The sequence below is a fragment of the Ostrea edulis genome, chromosome 4 (genome assembly GCF_947568905.1).
Source record: "Ostrea edulis chromosome 4, xbOstEdul1.1, whole genome shotgun sequence".
NCBI classification, from domain to species: Eukaryota; Metazoa; Mollusca; class Bivalvia; order Ostreida; family Ostreidae; genus Ostrea; species Ostrea edulis.
The window spans coordinates 25,425,884-25,452,339 of record NC_079167.1 but is presented as its reverse complement, the minus strand read 5'-3'; the positions used below and the strand labels follow the sequence as shown (position 1 = coordinate 25,452,339).

The window sequence follows — 26,456 nt, the reverse complement described above, 5'->3', positions numbered from 1 at the left end:
ATAATTGTCCCAGATCATCCATCACTATTGAGATTGTGATAACTTTTCTGCTGTTGAAATTGGTTAAATTGTGATACAAATTTCAAGGATGTACAAAAAATGAGTAAAATTTCACGCATCTGCTAACTACAACTCCAGTATCTATTATTATGGAAACATTGCAGAAAATGATGGACATAAAAAGATTTAACCTGATTGACTATGTGTTATTATGGGAGGTCTGAGATCATTGTTTTTGGTTTGTCTGTGATGCCAGAACTTTCACCATCACTTTTGAAAAATGTGAGATAAATCTTAGTGTTTGATGAAGGTCAGAATCATAGTTTCACATTAGGTGACAATTATTTCAGAAGTCTTGAGTTTCAAACAGTAATTTGCTGCTTTTGAAGACATAATATTACAGGCAGGTTTTGTTTTTATTCAAGGTAGAATGATGTAGCATTAGTTAAAGTGCAGAGAGTGTAGGACAAATCGTGACTACATGCTGTGTGTTTTTTGGATTTTAATTCCTTATGTTGCATTACACAATGTAATTCAGAGGAGATATTGAGAGGGTCTTATTGTCATGCTCACTATATGACACCTGTCCAATTCATAAATCTAAGTTGATGGGATAAGTGCACATTAGTTTTTTTAAATGACAATGTTAACAGAAATTTGTAGATTGTGTTTCTTCAGTTGAACTATGATGTGGTTTCGTTTACTTTGGATTAGGGTGTCAGTTCTTGGATCTTTGTGTTCTTGATTTCTTCATCTGTTTAATGGTTATATACATGTGTACTAGCATATCTAGTTTTCTTTTAAGGGAAGGGTAGCATTTTAACATAGTATATACATGCACAGTTCACTTCTGAATTAAACATTTAAAGATGAGTTATGTGATTGGGAACAGATGATTTTGATGATTTGTATAAAACTATCCTCCTGGACAGTCATATACATGTATACTCTAATACAAATTGACTAGATACTTTTTCTTTTTGTCTGGACTTTACTCTTGGATGAATCTGAGTATTTTGTTGTTCCTTTCAGAATGCCATGAGACATGTGCCAGCTGTACTGATGGTACCCAGCATCACTGTGTACAGTGTAGACCAGGCCTGTTGTGGAGAAATGGACAATGTGTATCCAGGTGTGGATCCAACTTCTACCTGGATGGGGGGCAGTGTCGGGGTATGTCAAATTTAATGGTACACATATTAAGTAGAATTTGGTGTCATATTTCTAAGGAGGTATGCACAGATGAAATATAAAATTTATATGTAAGGCATGTGTTGTTGATAGATAAATTACTTTATTTCATGTTGTTAATGGATAAGTTACTTGATTTCTTGTTGTTAGCTATCTTACTTGATTTCATGTGATAAATGTGTTGTATTTTCAGCCTGCCACCCACTCTGCCAGGAGTGTCTTGGTCCCAGAAAAAACAGCTGTTTGTCCTGTACCATTCCCGGTCAAGTTCTAATGGCTGGACAGTGTGTCAGTAACTGTGGGCCTCAGTATTATGTCAGTGATGGAAAGTGCTTAGGTATGGCATACTCTCATTTTCAAATGGGAAAATAGTTTTAGAGACCCCAAAAAGTGAATTAAAAGTACAAAATAACAACCAAAAACCAGTAACCAGAACATAACCAGACAAACTAAATATACATACACATACACATATTCCACTCTTTCCTCATCAAGTGATTGGGGTATTTCTAGGAACTGAACATTTCTTATGAATCTGGAGCAAAGTGCTAGTTGCAAATATTGTTTAAGGAATGCTGAAATGTCCACTTTACACTTGTGATAAAAATGGAAAACACTGCTGAAAAAATATATTTGGATTTCTTCTTGATATTTTGATAATTCTTCAAATTAGAGATTTTGACTACTTTGTCAGATTCTGTTCCACTGTTGATTCAGAGTTTATTATTTTTTTGTCACAGCTTGCCAGGCTACCTGCTCTAGTTGTTCCAGTGATGGGAGGTTCTGTACTAACTGTTCACAGTCCCTGGTCCTACACAAGGGTCAGTGTGTCACCAGCTGTCCCTGGAGTTACTTCGTCTCCAGTGAAAAGGTGTGCACAGGTAAGTATGTCACCCAGCAAAATGGGAGAAGGGGGGGGGGGACTTCTGAAGATACGTACAAATTCATCAAACTTAAGAAATTTTTGAGGAAGTACATTTGTAGGTACGTAGGCCGTTCTTCACACACTGATTTTGACTATGGATTACTCCGTTTACCTGATCAAGACATACGGCTCACAGCGGGTATGACCGTTCAATAGGGGTTGCTTACTCTCCTAGGCATCTGCTCCCACCTCTGGTATATCCAGGGGTCCATGTTCACCCAACCCTTTATTTTGTATTACTTGTAGGAGTTCTGAGATTGATCACTGTTCGTTATCTTCGCCTTTCATTTGTAGGTTGAATTAAGTTATGTTTTTGACAAGATCAAGTAAAATTTCTCATGGATAATGGTATATTATAATCTATTACTAATGCATTTCAATGACTCGTGTAAATATTTAGTATGTTCCATTAACAATGATAACGTATGTGTATTGGACATGAATGCTCATGATATTAAGTAGATGGACTTTCCCCTCTTCTCTTTACATTCCAAGAATGTTAATTGACTGCCTAGTGATCAAACACATTTTCTTGTCGTCATTCTTATTGACAATCTAGAAATAGCATGTGACTTTACATCTATAAATTATGGTGGGACTATTCAGAATGGGTCATTTACTAACCAGCTGGGAAAGTGAATACAGAGATTGGGAAATGATTTTATATCTTTTTAACACAATCCAATTCTTTTGAGTGATTGACAGGGAAATTTAAACTTAAATCAAAAATGTGAAATAAATATGTTTCCTAAAAACAAAAAACCTAATTGATACAACCTGTAATATCTTTAAGGGTGTTCAATTGCCAGCAACAATCCAAGATGAAATGGAATTTAGATGGGAAAGACTATCTTTCATTTTTTAGTGCCATTATAATGTATTAAAACAAAAAATATAGGATATTATAAATGTTCTTTTCTCTTTTTAAAGTTCATTCAAAACAGTTTGGGTTACTTAGACTCTGATGTTCAGTAAAATGGAACTTCAAAGTATGCTTTGAACATCAAATATCCATCTTCAAAGACTTTTATGATGAATACTTGTAATTCTTGTGGACGGGCTTTTATATTCAGGGATAGATGATGGAAATGTGGGTTCAGCAGGCGTGCAATGAGGATCATTTCTTGAGCCATTAAACAAATTTAAAAGTCACCTTCCAACATTGTATCATTTTTCTAATAAAGTTAATTGCATAGGTGTCCTTTAAGTTTGAAAAAAGCTTCTTTTTATTCTGTTATATTCAAGATGTGATTTCAACTCTGATCACTATCAAAGGTTATAAAATGGTAGCCCAATTGTAACCTGATACGGCTTGTTGGAATATTTGATGAATGTATAAAAAATTGCTGGTTTGTTACTGATGAGACATATTTCTTTCACAGCTTGTCATCCGAGCTGCAAGAAGTGTAGCGGACCTCTGGAGATGGATTGCCTCTCATGCATAGATGGGTCTATACCCAGTGACAAAGGGCTCTGTCAGGGTGCCTGCACAGATGGGGAATACCCGGACTCAAACGGAAACTGTCAAAGTATAACTCAGTCTACTCCCAGTCCTCTATTTACACATGTTTTGATTTATTGGGTTTAAGATGAAGCATGAGTTGGCCTAATTATGAATTAGTGTTTCTGTTGGTAATGGATAAAATATATTTTGAATTAGCTCTTGCTTCATTGGGAAAGGCACTAAAATTAGTACAAGTACATTAGCCAAAGCCAAGGAAATACAAATGCATTAGCCAAAGCCAAGCAAATACAAATGCATTAGCCAAAGCCAAGCAAATTTCATTTCATATTTTTCTTACCAGTATTTGAGTTTGTTGTTATTTTGGAGATTTTTATCATGGAATTACTAATTTCCATGGAGTCAGATATTTGTGGTTTGAGATAAATATGTACATGTGGAGATTTTGTGGTTAAAGAGATATTCTTGTAGTTGGGTGGATTTAAATGTGTGAGTATGTCAATACCATGAAAACTATCAATTACGCTAGCTACCACCTCCTAATGTTCAGGCCTCCTCATATAATGTATATATGCATCTGTTTAAACCATACCTCTCACTCCATTAGGCAAATGATGGGGGCATTATAAGGGGAGATAGATTTACATATCAGGGGAGGGGGGGGGGGGGGCATTATAAGGGGAGATATAATATTACATATCAGGCAAAGGATGGGGGCATTATAAGGGGAGATATAGGTTTACATATCAGGCAAAGGGTGGGGGCAATATAAGGGGAGATATAATATTACATATCAGGCAAAGGGTGGGGGCAATATAAGGGGAGATATAATATTACATATCAGGCAAAGGGTGGGGGCAATATAAGGGGAGATATAGGTTTACATATCAGGCAAAGGGTGGGGGCATTATAAGGGGAGATATAATATTACATATCAGGCAAAGTGTGATGGCATAAGGGAAAATATAGGTCTACATGGACAATAAAACTACAATTTTGTATGTATAGTATAAGTGAAGATTTTATGAGTGATGATCCCCTGGACCAGAGTTAGTTTTCACTAAAGATCAAAAGATTCCTTGTTGGAATTTTAAAATCTTTCCAGTATGTGCAGTAATAAAATAAGTAATGTACATGGTATATAGCTGGGCCATTATCTATGTGTTTTATGTATGTATGAGCAAGGTGACTCAGGTTAACTATGTGACCCACGGGTAGTACCAAGAGCTTTTATCTTCATTTCAATTAATAAATTTGTTTTTTTTATTTTAATTCTGTAATCAATTTCTTGACACCTTATACACTTGTAATGTAAAGAAATTATCCTCAAGGAAAGACTTGCATTGAGGGGAAATAATCCGATGATCAAAGAATTGTATTAGGTCAAGGTATACATAAATTTTGTTTTCTTGCTGAAGGAACTTATAATATAGAACACTGTATACACAGTATTAAATCGAAGAATTACTGAAATGAATTGGATGATAAAAATCAACAAATTACAAGGCAAAGGTTGACCCTAAGATCTAGCAATATCCTTTTTTAATGTATGAATTAAAGTCTATTGATGTTGACCAGATAAAATCAGCTGGAATATTTAGAGTTCTTTTCTCATTGTTGAATCTGTCATGTGTGTCATCAATGCACACAATACGTAGGTTTGACTTGTGTTCACAGCAGTGTGTCTGTGTTAATGTGGACACGACCATAGTCAGCATTTAAAATCTTCCTAAGTCATTCCAAATGAACTGTATGAGAACATCTGTTAGATAATCATCACCAGTGGTGGAGTGAAAAAAGAATTACAAGAAACTCTACTCTTTAGGACAAGATAGCTGAAGGTTATCAGAGGGGGTATCTATTAACCCGCTAAAGAGCCCCGGAGTCAGGAAATTTCACATCAGACAGAATTCACTTCAAAAAGACCAATGTAGTCTTAAGAATGCAAGGAATACAAATGAGGGCCGTGTTTTGAATTCTTGCATACAAAATCAAATCGCAGGAGAGCATTAAAGGAAGTATATGAAATAATGGAAGGAAAACATGGGCAACAGAATTTTGAAATGAAATACCCCCCCCCCCCCCCCTTTCCCAAATAAAATAAAAATTAGGCTTTAGAAACAAGGTACTGTATAGACAGTTTCAGTTCTGCTAGAATCATTGGTACCTATTATTCATATACATCTATGTATTGTAAATAGATAATTGTAAATGTGCTTGTAGAATGTGAGACAGGCTGTGCCAGGTGTCGGTCTGCTGAGAATGGGAAGGGGAGCGTCTGTTTGAAGTGTCCCCAACCAATGATGGCCTTTGATAACATTTGTGTACGAAAATGTCCGATTGGCCACTACAATCAGAGTTTTGTATGCCAAAGTAAGTGTACAAAAGTATAGATATGGAGGAATTCATTTGCAAAAATCGATTACGTATAATATCATAACAGAGCATATTAATTCAATAAAAAGAAAGAAAAAATGAATTTAGTCAGATTACTGAAAGCTTGGCTTATTTTGATTTAAAATAATTAAAAGAAATTGAATTAATGGCATGGTAATGCTTTGACTGATCTTTAATTATGCATGAGATATATTAACTGTGCCGTGTGACTGACTCCTTACACAGAGTGTAGCAGTGGATGTGTGGAGTGTCTCTCACCCGCCCAGTGTACAATGTGTGGCCCCTCCCTCCTCCTCTCCTCCGGGGCGTGTGTCCTCCATTGTGCACATACACAAACCATTGATCCATTCCATAGTGTCTGCAGAGGTAATTCTTTTACTAATCAAACCCTCGGACAATGAATTGTGGATTTTTTTACTAATCAAACCCTCAGACAATGAATTGTGGAAATGAAATCAATATTATTTGTTCGCCATCTTTTTGCTCTGGGTTTGTTTTGATGAATTTTTATTTGTCATCTTATAGCGTAGCATTATTTAAGTTATTTTGTCTTCTTTGGGGGAAATCAGACTTTGAGTAATATAGCTTTGCAGGTACTTTCATGTAGAATGTATTATCTGATTTCCCCCAAAATCTTATGTTGAAGATTTCTTTCGTCATTTGGTATTGTAATAAATGACAAATTTTCAATCTCAATCATTCTTTGTTCAGATTTTTTATGACAGCAAAAACGAGCTACGGTGAGCAGAGTTTGGGTAATAGAAGCTGATAAACATAAAGGAGCTGTTGGTTGTAATTACATGTACAGCTAGCTTCATTGACAATTTTAAAATCTCTCTGATTTCAGTTAATGTGATAATAACTTAAAGTTAAATTGATAAATATTTAAAATAGCTTGTAATATACCTTGATCTGCAAATATTCTTCACCAGACAAAAAAATAAGTTTTATTCTGCTACTCATTGTAAACATCATATTTGTCCATCAAAAAGTTTAACATGACCAATAACAAGTCATTATATTTCACAACAAACATATATTTTCCTTGTGACAAGCAGATGTCCAACTCGGAGATTTTATTTGTGAGAGCGTTATTTATGTGTAAATTTCACAAGACTAACCATTTGTGAAATAAACACTCAGACATAGAAGACTTAAGCAATAACTAATGATTTATGAAAATTACTGTGGATTCTGGAATATACGCGAGTTTATTATTGAGTAATTTCGCAAGGGGCATCACTCATGAAATAAAATGACCTGCTTTTAATTTTCTGTTGCTAAAATACATGAAAGAACTCTTGATCAACAGACTACACACACATTCATATTCACGCGATTTGAATTACACGAGTCATTTCGCCATATTAAGTACTCGCGTAAAATAAGGAACCCACAGTATGTCTTGTGAATAAATACATCATTGTATTCACACAAAAATAAGGTCTGGCAAAATAAATGTGCTCTACAGTACATGTGATATTTTTATCTCTAGACTGTCCTGTGAATTGCCTTACTTGTTCCTCACCTGATGAGTGTATGCAGTGTGATGTGACAGCCTATCTAAAAATGGGAATCTGTGTCTCCGCTTGTGGTTCAGGTTTCTATCAGAATCCAGTCACCAGGCAATGTACAGGTAAAACATAGTTATCAGTCACCCAAAGTAGTTGGGACATTTATCAAATGCAAACACACTCCTGGTCTATTTTGAGTCAATGAAATCTTGTGTTTTGAATTTTTTTTTACTACTTTATTCAACAGATTTTTAATTATGAATATTCTATCAGATTGAAAGAAAAGATTTGTATTGAATTTTTTTTTAGCAAACAGGGTTTTGTAATGCCATTGTAATAAAGAATTATTAGAATAACAGCTGCTATTATAATAAAAGAATTATCGGAATAACAGGTAATGGATTAAGTGGGTTCCACTGTATATACAATGATATGTTCACTTTTCAACAGTCAATCAGCATAGACCAACTCTGCAGATTATTGGACAAATCAAAGTGGAACAAGGTGGAATAACCAGTATACCAGCTGACATCTTTTCCTTGTCTGACACGGAGACTTCAAAAGACGACCTCCAGTTAGTGGTAACACAGCCGACAAATATAGGAGAGCTAGTCAAGGCTGTCCAGGGGAAGGATGAAATGGTGAAATCTGGGGAGGCTTTTTCTTTAGCTGATCTGGAAACTGGAAAGATCCGCTTTATTCATAATGCTAGTGCTGGTAGGAATGGTAAGTATTATTCGCTTTATTCATAATGCTAGTGCTGGTAGGAAAGGTTATAATTATTTGCTTTATTCATAATACTAGTGCTGGTAAGAATGGTAAGAATTGTGATCATGGGTTGAATCTAAATCTCTGAATCACGTATTCTCTGAATCATTCACTCACTGAATCATTTATCCTACGGTGATTTTTAGTGAAAATGAGAAATGTTTATGCGATAACATTTTATCTTTTTTTTTTTATTTCACATGTAATTTATTTTCTTAAAGGTAAAATTGTATTGAGAGTAAGTGATGGTCAATTGTATAGCGAAGACAGGGCACTCTATATTCTGGTTATTCCTAAAAATCCACCGTTCTTATGGCTGCATGAACCATTACTGGCATTTCTTGATAATGAAACCACCATTGGACCACATCAAGTAGATATCCGAGTAGATGGTCTCGAAGATTCAGTTTCCATCACTGTTTTGGGAGGTATGACATTATCATTTCTTCTCAATGAAACCACACTGATTTAAAGAGGAGGAATGTGAAATGGGTCCAGTGATGTGTTACTCTATGTATATGTGTGTATTTCTAGGACCAAATCATGGACAAATTGTTAACAAAAAGCATGATGTACCTGTGTCAGAGGTCACTTTAAAGGATTGGACCAATGAAAAATTAGCTTACAAAATTGGGCAGACCAAAGCAACATCTGACCAGGTGCTGTTTCAGATATTTGATGGCTACCACTCTCTCAACTTCCTGCTAGATATCACCATTAGGAAACAGGTAAAGTAATGTTTCTATAAGTTATATTAAACAAATTCCAGGTGTTTTTTAAGGTAATTGTATGATATGTGGCTGTTAAATCATATTGCCAATTTATACTATTAAATTTACAGGAAGATGTGCTACCATTGATTATACAGAATAACATGGGTCATGTGATCAAGGGTGAACTTCTTCAGCTAACACCGGATCTTTTAAGTGCAAAGGTCATGGATACTAATAATGCACCTTCTGATGATATCGTTTTCACGTTGTCACCTCCGATTAACAACCCTAAAGAAGGTAAATTGTTTCTGAGTGGTCTTTATCTCTTTAAATTGTTTTATAAGGAGATAAATATTTTGTTTTGGTTTCAAATATATATGGTTTGGTTTTGTATGTTATGAAACGTGAAGTGGATGTGGTTTTTAGGTGAGTTGATGATGATAGTGCAGCAGCCATCCGATGGACCCGGCAGGGGATGGGAGGATGTGGGAAATGGTAAAATGTCTGCCAAAATGTTCCGCTTCCTTCAGAGGGACATTAATGAAGGGAGGATCTGGTATCAACACATGGGAGCCTCTAAAGATGCAGATTTTTTCACATTTGAGGTTAGGATCAGTGGCATCAGTCACAGTAACTTACCGCTTAGGGCACTCAATTCTCAACCTGGAGGTCCTGGGTTCAATTCTTGATCCCAGTTAAACTTGAGACATTTAACATAGGGAAGAACTGTTCCTTCACGAAGTGATCAGCATTAAAAGTGAAAGTTGTGAGTCTTTTGGGTCTGTGTCACGGAAGACATCGGCACGATAAAGAACCTTCACTGCTACAACCCTGAGTGTTGTGCATAGGTCAAAATTAATGGCAGTTGAGTCAAAATATTCTAAGATGGGATGAAGAATAATAGACATACAAGCAGAGGGATCAGTGTCTGTAATTTTTAGCATAGTTTACTCGATTCATATTGATAAATCCCTCTTCAAAACTATTGTATAATTTCATCAACTTAAAAACCAGGAAATCTGATGCAGTTTGTACCGGTATTAAAGAGGGATTTGCCAATGTTTTTCTTCTCTCAGGTGTCGGACACGGCTAAACAGCCCAACGTGTTGCGTGACCAGGTGTTCCGCATCCTTGTTACCGAGGAGGAAGTGACCACAGCTGTACCAACCCCAGCACCAGGAACTAAACTTGGAATTTCGGTGAGCACCAAAATTCGACTTGGACAGTAGATATTGGCTGATTAATTGGGTTCAAATTTTGTGTCATTCGAATAGCTGATTTTGACTTGGGGGGGGGGGGGGGGAATCCTTTACGGTAGTACATTTTCATATCCTGTAAGTCAACTTCTAACTATCTCGATATGCTAAATATGCAGTATAGCAATTTCATGAATACTTCAGAGTCTTAATTTCAAAAGTATATGTATTTTGGTATATTATAAAAATCAAAAACCTGAATTTTTGATATCAATATATTGTATGTTAGTATATAGTTTCTTAAAACAATGAGATTTGAACAGTGTTTGACCAAAATCTATCAAATTCACAGCTATGCACAGTATTGCTGTTGATGCATAAGTTTGGAATCTTATAGGTCTTGGAAAATCAAGTTACCCCAATCAGTAGTACAAATCTAGCATATCAGGATAGGGACACAGAAGATGCAGATATCATCTATAGTATTGTCCGAACCCTGGGCCAGGGGGAGGGGACAGTGGAATATGTGTCACATCCATTCACTCCCATCACCAGATTCTCTCAGGAAGATATCAACAATAACAGGGTCGTATACAGACCCCCAGCCAAAGAATTAGGGGCTCAGGAGAGGGAATTCTTTTTCATCTTCACTGGTAAGAATTTTCTACAGTAGAATTTAATGTATCAGTCATTGATGTACTCAGAAACAAGTTATTTATAATGTTTTTATATGTAACTTGCAGTCTCCGATGGAACTGCCAACTCCACCAACGAGGACCGTTTCATCATTCGAGTCATCCCTGTGAACAATGAGCCTCCCAGGTTTGCCTATCTGAATGCTCCCATACAGGTGTCCCATGGAGGGAGTGTGCCTCTCGGACGGCAAGTCCTAGGGGTGGTGGATCCTGATACCTCGGTGGAGGATCTAAGGTTTACTCTGAAAGTGATGCCAAACCATGGACAGATGGAGAAAATTTTAGACAATAACAGAATCTTTCTGAGACAAGGTAAAGGGAAGCCAAATTTTGTTGTATGTGCTTTTTTAATGCCCCTTTTGTTGTGTGTTTTTTTTTTTTATGATCTTGTCCACCAAAACTTTAACTTTGGCCATAGTTTTTGAATTATTGGTGATAGGGCTTTCATTTTTTCACATGTATATTCCTTTTGGCAAGATCTTTCTTTTGGTAGCAAATTTTTTTTTACCTTATTATCTTCCTTTTGGATTTTGACCTACTTTTGAAAATTTTAACCTTGACCATAACTTTTGAAAGGCTAGTGCTAGGGCTTTCATATTTCACATACATTGTGTATTCCTTATAACAAGACTTTTCTTTGGGTACCCAAGATTTTGATATTGTGATCTGAAAACTTTAATCCTTTGCTGCCATATGGGGGCATCAGTGTTTCATAAACACATCTTGTTCATTTATTTATCTATTTTTTTTTAATTCATAATTTTGGGAAATTAGATGGAAAGGTAGTCTTTTTTGTTCTAATTTTACCCATAAATACAATGTATCATGACTGTTGAATTTAATCAGGGGACACATTTTCACACCACGAGATCCAAACCAACTCGTTCCAGTACACCCAGGATAAATCAGACCCATCACTGTCAGACCGACTAGAGATAACGGTCACTGATGGAGTCCATCAAGTGACCACTCGAATTCATGTGTCCATCATCAGGGTAGACAACTCCGCTCCTATACCAGTACCTACAGCTAGCTGTAGGGTGGTGGTTAAAGAAGGTAAGTACAATCAAACTTCCTTATCTAGAGCTCAATGGATCCAAGTAAAAACTTTCGAGATATCGAGGGGTTCGCTATAATGAGGTTAAAATTCATGTAGAAAATGTGGTTGGGAATTCCATTTCACGTTCATCCATGGTATTTGAAATATCAATATTCAAGATTCTGAAGTTCAACTGTGATTTCATTGAAGATATTAAAAGAAACATAAAAAAGAAAGTCCTGAACCTGTATTTTATGGTAGATATAGATCCTGGACAACCTCTTTACAATTTGTCAATTTCAGGAGATACAGTTGTCCTCAGGAAGACAGAGTTAGGTTTTATGGATGAAGAGGACAGCGAGGACAGACTGAGGATTTCCCTCAATTCCTACATCGCTCACGGCTCCTTCAAATACAAATCAGCCAGGCTGTTACAGCGAGGCTCCTCTTTCACTCAACAAGATGTTAATGATGGCTTTATCAGGTATGCTGAAAAGTTTTAAACAAAAAGCAAAGGAAAATTTTCCTCTTGACATGCCAAATTTTCACGCATTAGTTTTTTACTTGAAACAGCTATACAGCGGACAAAGAGATAGGCATCCAGCCAATCACAGAAGTCCTTTCATTAAATGTGACAGACAGCAGACAAAACCTGTTACCCAATCAGGTGTTTTCTATCGTTGTGGAACCAGTGGACAACCAACCACCCTCTGTTGTTGTTGGGGAGGATATCACGGTAACATAACTAAAAAAATTTCGTATACATCATATATTGGAAGAATTTTTTTCCCACATTTTCCCCCCACATTCAAGTTCAATATACTGTATACAGAGTTAATTTCGTCTTGTGCTTTTCTTTTTTTTGAATTTGCCAGACAAAAAAAAAGAAATTACAATGTATAACAGTTATAGCCCAGAGATTTTGAATTTGCCCACTGACAAGGGCAAAAGGGGCGAAATTTCCCTATACACAGTAACTTGACTTATACTAAACAAGTTTTTAAAATATGTTCATTCTAAAAATCATCATTGTGCTCTGAATATGTTGTCCTGCTTGCTCTGTTAGGTTCAAGAAGGTGGAACTGTAGCACTTTCCCTGAAGAATATCAAGGCCACTGATGTTGACAGTTCTGTAAGCCATCTTACAGTGCAGATTTCTACAGGACCCAGCTTTGGTCAAATAGTCTCCACAAAGACAGGTATTTTGTCAGAAACATAGATTATATTCAGGTGAACAAAATATATTGTCATAACCCAAACATAGTTTAATTTTCTGATCTAAATTTCAAGGACTGATGTGAAGTCACTGAAGAAAGTATACATGTATAGTCTTAAAATTTATGATTTGGTCATTCCTCAATGACTTATCTATTTACTTGTACGTATTATTTTTACTTCTGACCTATATATTATCTCATTATTTATATTTTTTTTATATTTATTGTACTTCATGCATCATTGTATCTGCATGGTTTGAGTAAATAAAATGATATAAAATAAAAATCTCCACAAAGACAGGTACAGTAAAGCATGCTTATAACAAATACACTTATTACAAATTCACGTTTATTGCAAAATGATATTTATTCCCCTATGATAGGAAAATAACAAAAATGTTATTGGATATAGCAAAATTTGGTTATAACGAACTGCTTTCTGCTGGCCCTGGAGGATTGCTATAACCATGTTTTACTGTATTTTATTTAAGAAATTAAGAAAAGATAAAATCAGTAAATATGAAGTTTATAGAATTGTAAGATCGGGTTTTTTAATAACATTTGTAGAAGTTTCCTCTGTGGTGGAGCAGGGCCCAGCCATTGTTACTTCCTTCACGCTCCAGGACATTGTGGATGTATATATCTACTATGAGCAGAAAGACCACAGGAACAAAGAACCTGTGTGGGATGGCTTCCTGTTTACTGTCACCGACGGCAATAACACCACACCGGTTCACAGGCTCAATATTACAATCACTGTAAGATTTGACAAATATGTCACCTCTTTTTAAGAATCATTCTATGAGACTTACACTTTGATTTAAAAATAAAACCGCTTTTGCTACTACATGTAAAAACAATCACACAAGGATTTTATGTATAGTAAATACTGTACTTATTCATTGATATATCTTTCTCTTGTAGTTGGATAACGATGAAGTGCCCTCTGTGATAACTGAGCAGCTCTTTGTAAAGGAAGATAACTCTGAAACCCTGACCAATGCCTCACTTTATATTGTGGATTTTGACACTCCTCCAAAAGATCTCATTATAACTGTTGTTTCAGCACCTACACAAGGTTCGGCAATTTCATAAAGAAATTTAAAAAGTCCTCACGGAGAGTTTTATCTTTAGTCAGTATGAGGATAAAGCTGGCAAAAAACTATTATATTTTATTTCTTTTGTTTAGGAACACTGGCTTTTAAAACAAATTCAAGACATCCTTCTCCCATAATGAAAGAGCTCTCAAAGGGGCACAGATTTACTTATCAGGTAAATTTGTGAAATACATATTGTTTTGTTTTATTTCATGACTAGTATGTTAACTTGTATTCAGCTCCAATTCTCTGTATGTCACCAGAATGTCTTGGATGATGTGATAGTGTACAGACACCTGGGAGGGAACATCAAGAGTGACACCTGTGTACTTACGGTGTCGGATGGAGACTTCCAGGTGGACGGAACCCTGAACATAGTGATAGGGATAGTCAGTGATGAGACTCCCAGGATGTCAATCAACAGGGGACTCCGGGTCAACACAGGTCAGGAGAAATACTTTATGCATCTTTAGTTTACCATATTTAAGATTTAGTGCTATTGGAGCTGGTGCGTGACTTGGGGTAATCGCTAATTCTCAAATCTGTTGTGTATGATAATGGGTAAAAAGAATGTTTAATATTCCGCTTTTAGCTCTTTTGCTTCAGCACCCAAGTGAATGAGTTCTCTTGATATAAGTACATCAGCAGGCTTGGATATCTAGTTATTTCACTGAAAGTTTCAGTCTCGAAACATTGTGCCATATTGTTATGGAAGGCAGTGACTGAAGTGTATATTACAGTATATCAACAATTATTTTGTGATGTGCGAACAGAACATAAATTGTATTCACATCTTCTTATATTACATTATGCCCTTGCAGGATCAATTACATTTATTAAATCCAAGGACCTGCAGTCTACTGATATTGACTCAGAAGATTCCATGTTACTGTACACCGTAACACAAGACACCACTGCAGGCCACCTACAGTTTGTCAAGGGAGGACACTCTGCACTGATCTCCTCCAAAGGACCAATCAAAACTTTCCTACAGTCAGACATAAACAGTGGATACATTCAGTTTGTCCATCAGGCAGGGGAGATGACTGGGGTCGTGCTGTTCAAATTTGATGTGGAAGACAGCGATAACAACAAACTGATTGATCAAGATTTCTTCATAACTATTATAGGTATGAGAATAGTGTAGATTCCTTAATATACGCGAGGAATTTATTACACGTAATTTTGTGAGAGGCATCACTCATGAAATAAAATTACTCACTTTTAATTTTTTGTTGCAAAAATATATGTAAGAACTCTAGATTTAAACGGACGACACGTGAATTCATGTTCGCCTGCTTTGACGTATACCAGTCATTTCGCCTTATAAGTACTCACGTAAAATAAGGAATCTACAGTAGTCAAAAACGAATCATCCAAATTATTGAGTTTTTCTCCATTTTGATGTGACATGGTTTTATTTAGAGGACAGACACCCTCCTCAAGTTTTGGCCAACAGGGATCTAATTGTTAAGGAGGGCTCTAGTGCTCGGCTGACCTCGGACTTCCTGTCCTACACGGATGTGGACTCGGAACCAGCTACACTGCATTATTTTCTGGTCTCTCCTCCCAGATTGGGCCATCTAGAATTAACTGGAAACCCAGGTAGGGACTTGGCATGTGTCTGATATTGGAAATGTATACATTTTGGTAATCATATGTACATGAAAAGGTATTTTCCTATAGAAAATTTAGCACTTGATAGATATCCTTTGCTTACAGTTTAAACTGACTGTGGTATTTTCTGTACAGGTGTACCAGTTTCTGAGTTTACCCAGTCAGACTTGGCAGCAAACAGTGTGGTGTACTACCACACTAGTCCAGCTGAAGATTACATGGATGCCTTTACATACATTGTCTCAGATGGAACTAATGAGGTAATTCTGGCTCAGGGATCAGGAAGACCACATCCTTACTTTAAAGACAGAGGTTTACTATTCATCACACAAAACAAACTTGATTTTAAAAAAAATGCACTGTTAGAAGAAATTCTCAGGGTTTTTTATGCCCCCGAGATCGAAGATCGGAGGCATATTGTTTTTGTCCTGTCTGTCATTCTGTCTGAAACTTTAACCTTGCTAATAACTATTGAACAGTAAGTGGTAGAGCTTTGATATTTCACATGAGTATTGCTTGTGACAAGACCTTTCCATGGGTACCAACATTTTTGACCTTGTGACCTTGACCTTGGAGTTTGGCCTACTTTTTGAAAACTTTAACCTTGCTAATAACTTTTGAACAGTAAGTGGTAGAGCTTTGATATTTCACATGAGTATTGCTTGTGACAAGACCTTTCCGTGGGTACCAACATTTTTGACCTTGGAGTTTGGCCTACTTTTTGAAAACTTTAACCTTGCTAATAATTTTTGAACAGTAAGTGGTAGAGCTTTGATATTTCACATGAGTATTCCTTGTGACAAGACCTTTCCGTTGGTACTAAACATTTTGACCTTGACATTTGACCTTTTAATTTTTTTTTTTTACATTGGTCATAACTTCTAAATGGTAAATATTAGAGCTTTCATATTGTACATGAGCATTTCTTGTGACAAGATCTTTCTACTGTTACCAAGATATTTGTCCTTGTGACCTTGGCCATCTTCGGATTTGGCCATTATCGGGGGCATTTGTGTTTCACAAACACATCTTGTTTTTCTTTTTGTTTTATTTTTTTGTCAGATACACTATAAAGTAATGAAGCAGAAATTAATAAAATTATTACATGAAACAAAATATACCAGCATTGTTAATTTGGCAAGTCATGTTATGTGGTATTGAAGTTTTGTTATGTTGTAATAAAAAAAAATTGAAGGCTGTGATAGGCTCTTTGTTAAGGAGGAATAATACATCAGAGATATCTAATATGGATAGAAAGTAGAGGATATATACAATGATATTTTGAAATTGAAAAGTTTCAACTTTACCTTATTTTATTAAAAAAAATGCAGTTTAAGTAGAAAGTAATATGGAAAAAAAATTAAAACCTCTGTTAGACTTGAATGAACGAACTACAGATCAGCAGTCGACACATTAACCCACTAAGCTACCCAGCAAGGCAATTCCATTTAAAAGGAATAAATGTGTATTGCTGATATTTATATTTTTCAAAAGGAAGTCAGCCATTATGACAATGTATTATTCCTCCTTAACCCTGCAATGTATGTGTCATCCTTAAAATAATGCATTTGCTTTTACAGGTGAGCCAAAAGTTCATAATATCCGTGAGTCCAGTGGATGATGAGATACCGCTGGTAATAAACAATGGACTGACGGTTCAGGAGGGTGTGAGGAAACTCGTGACTGAGTTTGAACTGAAGGCAGTGGATCAGGATACTGAGGTAAGACAATGTGACGGTTCAGGAGGGAGTGAGGAAACTCGTGACTGAGTTTGAGCTGAAGGCAGTGAATCAGGATACTGAGGTAAGACAATATGACGGTTCAGGGGGAGTGAGAAAACTCGTGACTGAGTTTGAACTGAAGGCTGTGGATCAGGATACTAAGGTAAGGGGCCAGAAATATGGTTTAGTCTGAACTACAAACAGTAGTAGTACATCTAACAGCTGTTAGATTTCTCGGTGTTATGGTAAAAATGTGGGAGTGTTGTGATCTTTGAAAGTAATTCAATAAGAGGTAATGATAGGCAAGAGCCCAGACAATAGAAGCCACTGATACCATTTCATTTTGTTATTAGATTTCTCAGTGTTGTGGTAAATACATGTATATGGCTTTTTATGATATTTGAAAGTAATTGTAACATTATCATCATTGACATGAAGAAACTCTGAATTCCACAAATATTGAGCCACCATGGAAATTATGCTTTTGTTGCACTATCATTGTATCTTAAGTTGAAATAGAATTTTTGGTATGCTGAAGTGTTGACCTGGTTTAGTTTGCTATTGTTTACACAGCATCTTCCTTGCAGGAGAAACAGTTGCAGTTCAGCATTGTAAATCCTCCGATCCATGGCTCCCTCCAGATATCAGATGGCAACGTGTTCCAGACAGTCTCTACCTTCACTATGGCTGACATCTACAACAGCAAAGTGAGTTATCTACATGATGGCAGCGAGACACAGGCGGACCGCTTCTCCTTCACTGTCACTGATGGCACCACGAAAATGTTCTCCATGCAGAGGGATGGACGAAGAGGAGACATCAGTGTGCCGTCTCCAAACCCACAAGTAATCGCACGGAATATGTGGTGTTTTCGGGGGGGTTTTCCCATGTTTTCTAAATTAATGTTTAAAGCTCACTTGGGAGTATTTTATTTTCTTTAAATAGTACTACAGGGCTATTTGCAACAGATCATTTTCCACATTTAGAACATAAGTTTAATAGAAAAAAATATCAGGCATTCTTAATTCTGGACCTTGTTTCTAAAATACACATCAGGAAATGTTTTGTTTTGATATGGGTGGGACTCTATAGATACAATGTCAGAAAGTGACATGTTTACCCAGTGATGGTGATTTGTAGAGAAAATCATTTATTCTATGTACATAGCCTTCTAATTGAGAAATGTTGAGGGAATATGTACTCCAACGGGAATTTGATATGTATGAATGAGGTGATCAATGAAAGATTGAAAATCTAAAATCTGAATTATTTCTAAAGCTGGAATGAGAGAAAATTTTCTGCTTTGGAAAACAGGGAGATCTACTATGTTTAATGATTTAATTGTGTATTTTCATTGCTCTTCTTTCAAATTATGGTAGCAAATGTAAGTACATGTATATGGTAAAATTTACTTATTGTGAAGTGATATTCATTCCCCTAATAGAGGAAAATTACGAAAATCTTATTGGATATAATGAAGTTTGGTTATAATGAACTGTATTTTGCTGGCTTTGGAGGTTCATTATAACAGTGTTTTACTGTATAATGAAGTTTGGTTATAATGAACTATATTTCGCTGGCCCTGGAGGTTCACTATAACTGTGTTTTACTGTATAATGAAGTTTGGTTATAATGAACTGTATTTCGCTGGCCCTGGAGGTTCACTATAACTGTGTTTTACTGTATAATGAAGTTTGGTTATAATGAACTGTATGTCGCTGGCCTTGGAGGTTCACTATAACTGTGTTTTACAGTATAATGAAGTTTGACTATAACGAACTGTATGTCGCTGGCCCTGGAGGTTCACTATAACTGTGTTTTACAGTATAATGAAGTTTGGTTATAATGAACTGTATGTCGCTGGCCCTGGAGGTTCACTATAACTGTGTTTTACAGTATAATGAAGTTTGGTTATAACGAACTGTATGTCGCTGGCCCTGGAGGTTCACTATAACTGTTTTACTGTGTTTTATTTCATTTCAGCAACTAGGACATATATTAGATCTTGTTGTATTTTATACAACTTGTGGAATTAATGATGCATTTCTTATTTTCCCAGGATTTTAACATAGAAGTTCTTCCGCTTGATGACGGTACCCCAGTCCTTCACACAAATCTAGGTCTACAGTTCTTAGAATTATCAAATGGACAGGTATGTTACTATTTCACTCACTTGCCACAAAAGATACCGCATATAATAGAAAATGAAATCGAATGTGCATTGTGACTTTATGACTGAATATTTATACTGTCTCAAATGTATATGTACATGTTGTTGTGATCAGAAATGTGGCATTTCTTTAAATGTAGATTGCAAACTTCATCACAAATAAGGAGTTGCTGGCAACGGATGTAGACACACCCCCAAACAGACTTATGTACCATGTGACTCACCAGCCACGATATGGTCAACTGGAGAAGACTGAGACTCCAGGCAGACCTATAGCACAGTTCTCACAAGGTGCTCACTATTATCCTGTCACACTGAAAACTGATACATGGGTGATTTCATGTGGGTGAAAATGAATGACAGTCTCTGATCAATCTTTTTAGTTTGGTATGATACTGTATGTGTATTTTTATACCCCCTGAACGAAATCACTCTGTCTGTCTGTCCGTCCATCTGTCTGTCTGTGCAGATTCGTGTCCGGACCATAACTTCTTTGTTTTTTGACTTAGGCATACCATATTTGGCACACAGGTGGATCATCATGAGACGATGTGTTGAGTACCTTCATGACCTTGACCTCAAGGTCAAAATTAAAGGTTTTTTACAGTGGATTCTTGTCCGCGCCATAACTTCTTTGTTCTTCGACATAGGCATACCATATTTGACACATGAGTGTATCACCATGAGACGATGTGTCATGTACCTTCATGATTTCCATATGACTTTGACCTCAAGGTCAAAATTAAAGGTTTTTACAATGGATCCATCTCAGGGCCATGACTTTGTTCTTTGACATAGGCATACCATATTTGAGACATGAGTGTATCACCATGAGACGATGTGTCAGGTACCTTCATGACCTCTATATGACCTTGAACTTTGACCTCGACCATAAGACATGGGTGTATCACCATGAGACTATGTGTCATGTACATTCATTACCTTTTTATGACCTTGACCTTTGATCTCAAGGTAAAAATTATAGGTTTATGCCATGGATTTGTGTTTGGACTATATCTTCCATTTTCTTCTACAAAGGCATACCATATTTTTACACTCAGGAAAGAGGTAATTTATACCTATTAACAACACCCTTTGGGAGATTGGGGTACGCAGGGGGTATTCTTAGTGAGCATTGCTCACAGTACCTCTTGTTCTGTTTGGTTGTAATCTCCCTGCAACTGCATGGGGGTATGCTCTGCGTGTTTCATAGCAGGAATATAAATAAATTTCATGGAAAGTCCAATTTTTACAAAATTATTACCAGACATGGGCCGTGTGACAAGCGATTAGAATTCTTTGTGAAATTTTGATGTAATTTTCAGTGGACGTGAATAACCAGCTGATTCGATACGTGCTGACAGGAGATGTGGCTGTTGCTCAGGATGACTTCGTCTTCACCCTCATGGACAGCAAGCCAAACAGAGTGACTGGAAACAAGTTCTACATCACCTGGTCATTCATTGAGTTTGATCATCTTCTGCTTAATGTTACAGAAACAGCAGGAATTATTCAAGTTCCTGTCAACAGGAAGGGCAATTTAAAACAGGTACAATGCTATTTATGAAATTGAACTTTACATATTATGAAAAATTTAGTGTGAAGTAATTTATATCTGTAATGATGACATATTTTAAAGGTATTTTATTATGAATTAATTTTGAGTAATGGATGATGTATTTTAAAGATATCGTATTATGAATTAATTTTGGGTAATGGATGATGTATTTTAAAGATATCATATGATGAATTAATTTTTATTAATTGATGATGTAAAGATATTGTATTATAAATTTTAGGTATAAATTGATGATGTATTTTCAGTACTGTGTGGTATCCTGTAGAACTATTCCTGCGACAGCTACATCTCAGTCTGTCTCCTCAAGGCCGGGCTCTCAGGACTTTGTGGAAAAGTCAGGACAGGTAAATCTTGGCATAAGAACCTGCATACATTTACTTTAAACTACCTATTTTAGAAAAATTCAGCAAATATTCCTGATGCCAAAATTACTTGATATACAGTATATATATTTTACAGTAGCCATAGAAAAGTTTCTTCAAAAATTGTTTCATGATATGTGTACTCATGTGACTATAAGGCCAATTAGAATTAATCTTTAGTTTCTGAGGCCAACAATTTTAACTTTTTGGGTTTTTTTTTTAAATTTTAGCTGTTGTTACATAAGTTACCTTTCTTTTATACAGAATCATTTTGTGTGCACTTATTTCAAATCTTTCATTATAAAATGTTATTTTGTTTTTTAAACCCTTGTTTATAAAAGATTATGCTTAAAAAACCAAATATTTTTAATACTGAAAATTAACTTTTAATTTTATAAAATACTTCTATATCAAATGGTAAAGAGAAAACTGAGTTGTTCCCCTTTTCAATGTGTCGATGAAATCCATCAATGTGGTAGCTCTCAGTCTAATACAGCAGTGCCTGAAAAACTTATGTAATTTTTTTTTTTGGCCTAAAGGTCTATTGACCTCTTGTTTTTGAAATAAATTAACAGACTATTTTGCTTCTATTAGGAATGTTAATATCAACATATTATTTTGATTCGACAGATCCAGTTTGAAGAGTGGCAAGACTCAAAGATGTGTAATATCATCATCAATGATGACTCCCTACACGAAGGAGCAGAGCTGTTTTATGTGGAGATCTATCAACCCATCTACACACTGCTGGGGAGGAGTAACAGAGCCACAGTAACTATACTGGACCCTGAGGATGGTACGCAACATCTCAGATTTTGAAATTTGGTGAAGCAAGGTAGTGTAGACTCCTTGTTTTAAATAAGAACTTGATATCGTGAATGTCTAGCAGTATTTTAGTATTAAAGAGAAAAATAAAAGTGAGTAATTTAAGAACGAGTGATGCATCCCGTGAAATTTCACGATAATTCCTTCCGTATGATTAAGAATCTACAGTAATCTGCAAATGCTAATATGGTCTCGACTATCATCTGTCCATCAAATAAAAAACTATTTAGAGGAAGGGAGAGACCATTATATTTTCACCCAAGATTTGTTAAACAGTTATTTCCTTCTGCATTCATAATGTGATTACTATTATGTCTTACTTCAGAACCTCTGCTTCACTTCAATCAGTCTGTATACCACATCAGGGAGAACGATGTCTATCTTCATGCTGCTATCACTAGATCAGGTGGGCTGTACTTGTTGTGTTACTGCCATGTAGAAGAAAAAATTAAAAATTGAAAAGGAAGAAATTACAGCAAACTAATTTTTCCATGCAAGAAAACATCAACAAATAGAAGAAACACGAGAGAAATTGAATTAAAATCCAACTCACAATTTACAAATCCTAGAAATCAAGCAATAAGTTAATATTCATTAAATGGCTGTGAGAAATCTGGATATGAACTAAATCAGTGAAGATATTAATTGATTGGATGAATTGGCAGCAGTACACTGACTCGCAAAATCTGAGGGTTTCTCAATTTTCAAATCAGAAATCTGAAATAACATTTCGTTGAGTAGTATCTAGTTAATATGTAGCCCTGAGAATGAATCTTTATTTCATAAAGTTACAATTTTCTTGTGATCAAAAGCTAGTATTTTTACATTATTATGCCTCTCGATATTGTCAACTATTTTCCTGGATGTGTGTAATAGATATATTGGGACTCTGTAGGTGACATCAGTGACAGTGTGTCAGTGGTCTGTTACACTGTTCCACTGACAGCAAGAGGCAGCAGTGTGGACAGGCTCGAGTCGGGCTCGGACTTTATTACCAGGGGACATTCCAACAAAAATAGAGTCATCTTTCCTGCCGGGGTCATCAGTGCTACATGTAGTGTCAAGGTAAAACCGAAACCTCTCTCTGAAAATAAGAATTACCGTGGAATCATTTAAATTCATGGATCTCAATTTTTGTGGACTGTTGAGATGTTACAGTTTCATTGGGTTGTGATTTCATGGATATGTTTTCTGTGCATTGGAACAATAGATAATTTGTGAATTTTGTTGTGGTTTGAAATTTGGGAGATATGGGTATCCACGAAATCCACAAAAATTGAGCCCCCACGAAAGCTAATGATTTCACAGTATAAGAGCCATCTGCCTCATGGAATGCAGAACATTGGTATTTTGATTTATGTTATGCAGGTTATAGACGACAGTATCTTTGAGAACTCGGAGGAGTTTGAGCTTAGACTGACCGATTCCTCCTACAATGCCAAAATAGGACTCCTGTCTTCTGCCACAGTCATTATTGATGGACCCAATGATGGTAAGCTGGTATTGCCTGTATGACAGAGCTTCGGATTTCATTAACCTTTTTTCACTGTTAAGTCTTGATCGCTGATTTCTCACCCATTGTAGAATCTACTATACACTGGGCTTTGCCACAGTACCATTTTGATGAGGATGCTGGAGATGTAGAGCTGGAAGTCCTCCGATCAGGGTCTGACCTCTTCCACACATCTGTCGTATGGTGTGCCACCCGCCTCTCAGAACCACCATCTGCCACCCCTGGGGAGGACTATATACCCAGCTCCACTCAGATTACTTTTAGTCCAGGGCAGTCTTCACAGGTATACCAGGATACAAAACAACTTCTCCATTAAAGCCCAGTGAAAATTAATGATTTTTCAGCACTTATAACACTTGGATTGTATTCTTTTCAAATGAAAATATATCAGAAGTTTCGATTTTGGGTGAGCATCATTGGTATATAAATTCTTGAACATAGTATATGTTTTATACCTTTTGAATAGAACTGTCACCTGACCTTGTTGGATGACAATATACAACCAAGGCTGGAGGGGAATGAAACATTTATCGTCTGGTTGAGTACTCCGGTAGGAAGTTCTCTGGGAATTCCCCACACTAGCACAGTCACCATTTATGATGGCCATCTGGACAGTAAGTTTCTGTTCATCAATAACCATACATGTATTTAGCACCAGTACAGTAAGGTTTTATTCATCTGGAGCTCCAGCTTCTCAGTGATATTTCTTTGAAAGCTATTTTTTAAATGTGATTTAGATTTCTTTATAGATGTGTGATTCCTTACCTAGACACCTCATTTATCCAGACAATTTTTCACTGCACCAGATTATAGAGGCATGAATTGTACCCGTTATTTTATATGAACTGTTGATAAAAAACAGAATAAAATATGTTTTAGTTCCTACCATGGAGTTTACTTACACTGAAATGGTTGTGAAAGAGAGTGATAAAATGGTTCAGGTGCCCATTAGAAGACGTGGAGATGCCACCCAGAACTCTTCTGTCATCTGCTACACTCGACAAAATACTGCAGCAGTTATGATGGACTTCGATGAAAGATTGCTTACAGAAGCCTCAAGAATAACATTTCTACCTGGAGAACAGGTACTAAGATAGCAGTGTAACCTCACATTACTGTTCTCCAATACTTAGAGTAGAAAATATCTCAGGATTTTGTCTTATTATGAAGGTGAAAAACTGCTGTGTGGGGATTGTGGATGACAGTGAAAATGAACCAGTGGAATTTTTCTATGTATGGTTGACCCAACCCAAAGGCAGTGGGAAAACTAAAGCAGCTGTTGGGAATCAGGTCAAGGTCAAGGTGACCATCATTAACCAGGAGGATGGTATGTATATGCCACCAACTTCATCATTTTTACATTCCCACTATGATTTAAGACGATCATCTGTAGATAAATGTATTCTGTGATACATGTAGATCTATTTTTGCAATGTAGCTCCAACAATCGAGTTTGAGCAGGACGAGTTCACTGCTCATGAGCCCATTTCTGGAGAGCATCCAGTGATTATGAGCCTGAAAGTAATCAGAAACGGAGACGTGAATAATACCTCCAGGGTGCGCTGTAGTACGAGAGACGGGTCAGCCGTGTCGGGCAAGGACTACAGTGCTAAAAGTCAGATATTAACTTTCTCTCCAGGTATGTTGTTAAACAAAAGTTAGTATTCAAATTATAATTTTTACTTCAAATGATATAAACCAGAATTGTACAGTTCCTGAAACGTTCTACTTTACCATTTTTCCATTTGCTCTGCGTGCATTCACTGTTCGCTCACCATGCATTCACCGTTAAGTGGGAAAGTAGAAAGTGTCAGGAACTGTATATTTAGACATTGGAAAAAGTCTACTTATAAAGTCACATTCATGTGTACTTTTCTACATTTCTGTAGGACAAAGATTCGTAATTTTCCCAGTGGAAATCCTCCATAATGACGATATTGAGTGGCATGAGTCATTTCGAGTCATACTAGGCCCGGAGGATCCAACAGGAGCAGGCCTTGGAGATCGTGCCCTGGCCACAGTGACCATATTGGACGACGGAGTTTCTGGTAGTCTGGTCTTCCCAGCTTCACCCATGGTATGTTGGGTAACAGCAACAGATTATGGAATATCTTACAAAATCGGGAACATTATTTGTTTTGAAATACTTTGACTCGACCATGAATATATAATCTCATGGATTTTTCATCGCATTAATTCTTGAATTTTGCACTACAGTCCTTAATGGTAAGTGCATTACAGTGGGGCTGAAAAGAAAAGAAAAAGTTACGAAAAGCATGATTGAAATCACAGGGATCCCAGAATATCAGTGGTTTTCTCTAGAGCTTAAACAGATTGTCTAAAGCTTAAACAGATTGTCTAAAGTAGTGTCTGTGTGACCAAGAATATTTGGCGTGTTTGCTTAAAAGGAGATTAAATTGATAATTTAACAACTGATACAAGTTGTAAGTATGAT

The 26,456-nt window shown here is 36.3% G+C and overlaps 1 protein-coding gene across 2 annotated transcripts in view; it reads left to right on the top strand.

The window, feature by feature from the left end:
* The window catches only part of LOC125669748 (extracellular matrix organizing protein FRAS1-like), a 66,555-nt gene that overhangs the window by 32,647 nt on the left and 7,452 nt on the right, over nt 1-26,456 (top strand). For both annotated transcript variants that reach the window (XR_008802320.1, XM_048904481.2), the window contains exons 14-55: nt 1,033-1,173; nt 1,385-1,528; nt 1,932-2,072; nt 3,499-3,645; nt 5,802-5,951; nt 6,201-6,341; nt 7,471-7,611; nt 7,940-8,215; nt 8,479-8,685; nt 8,792-8,985; nt 9,099-9,267; nt 9,397-9,575; nt 10,047-10,169; nt 10,564-10,819; nt 10,910-11,173; nt 11,708-11,917; nt 12,204-12,384; nt 12,474-12,636; nt 12,967-13,099; nt 13,685-13,875; nt 14,042-14,195; nt 14,307-14,389; nt 14,478-14,658; nt 15,036-15,344; nt 15,640-15,819; nt 15,967-16,091; nt 17,412-17,552; nt 18,140-18,397; nt 19,612-19,704; nt 19,863-20,013; nt 21,048-21,271; nt 21,547-21,645; nt 22,294-22,459; nt 22,814-22,894; nt 23,384-23,553; nt 23,857-23,980; nt 24,073-24,284; nt 24,468-24,615; nt 24,881-25,086; nt 25,172-25,328; nt 25,440-25,640; nt 25,891-26,078. Coding sequence is in view for 1 of the 2 variants with exons in the window: in XM_048904481.2 (XP_048760438.2) it covers nt 1,033-1,173; nt 1,385-1,528; nt 1,932-2,072; nt 3,499-3,645; nt 5,802-5,951; nt 6,201-6,341; nt 7,471-7,611; nt 7,940-8,215; nt 8,479-8,685; nt 8,792-8,985; nt 9,099-9,267; nt 9,397-9,575; nt 10,047-10,169; nt 10,564-10,819; nt 10,910-11,173; nt 11,708-11,917; nt 12,204-12,384; nt 12,474-12,636; nt 12,967-13,099; nt 13,685-13,875; nt 14,042-14,195; nt 14,307-14,389; nt 14,478-14,658; nt 15,036-15,344; nt 15,640-15,819; nt 15,967-16,091; nt 17,412-17,552; nt 18,140-18,397; nt 19,612-19,704; nt 19,863-20,013; nt 21,048-21,271; nt 21,547-21,645; nt 22,294-22,459; nt 22,814-22,894; nt 23,384-23,553; nt 23,857-23,980; nt 24,073-24,284; nt 24,468-24,615; nt 24,881-25,086; nt 25,172-25,328; nt 25,440-25,640; nt 25,891-26,078 (7,202 nt within the window). In the remaining variant the exon portion in view is untranslated. The remainder of the gene's footprint in view (nt 1-1,032; nt 1,174-1,384; nt 1,529-1,931; nt 2,073-3,498; nt 3,646-5,801; nt 5,952-6,200; nt 6,342-7,470; nt 7,612-7,939; nt 8,216-8,478; nt 8,686-8,791; nt 8,986-9,098; nt 9,268-9,396; nt 9,576-10,046; nt 10,170-10,563; nt 10,820-10,909; nt 11,174-11,707; nt 11,918-12,203; nt 12,385-12,473; nt 12,637-12,966; nt 13,100-13,684; nt 13,876-14,041; nt 14,196-14,306; nt 14,390-14,477; nt 14,659-15,035; nt 15,345-15,639; nt 15,820-15,966; nt 16,092-17,411; nt 17,553-18,139; nt 18,398-19,611; nt 19,705-19,862; nt 20,014-21,047; nt 21,272-21,546; nt 21,646-22,293; nt 22,460-22,813; nt 22,895-23,383; nt 23,554-23,856; nt 23,981-24,072; nt 24,285-24,467; nt 24,616-24,880; nt 25,087-25,171; nt 25,329-25,439; nt 25,641-25,890; nt 26,079-26,456) is intronic.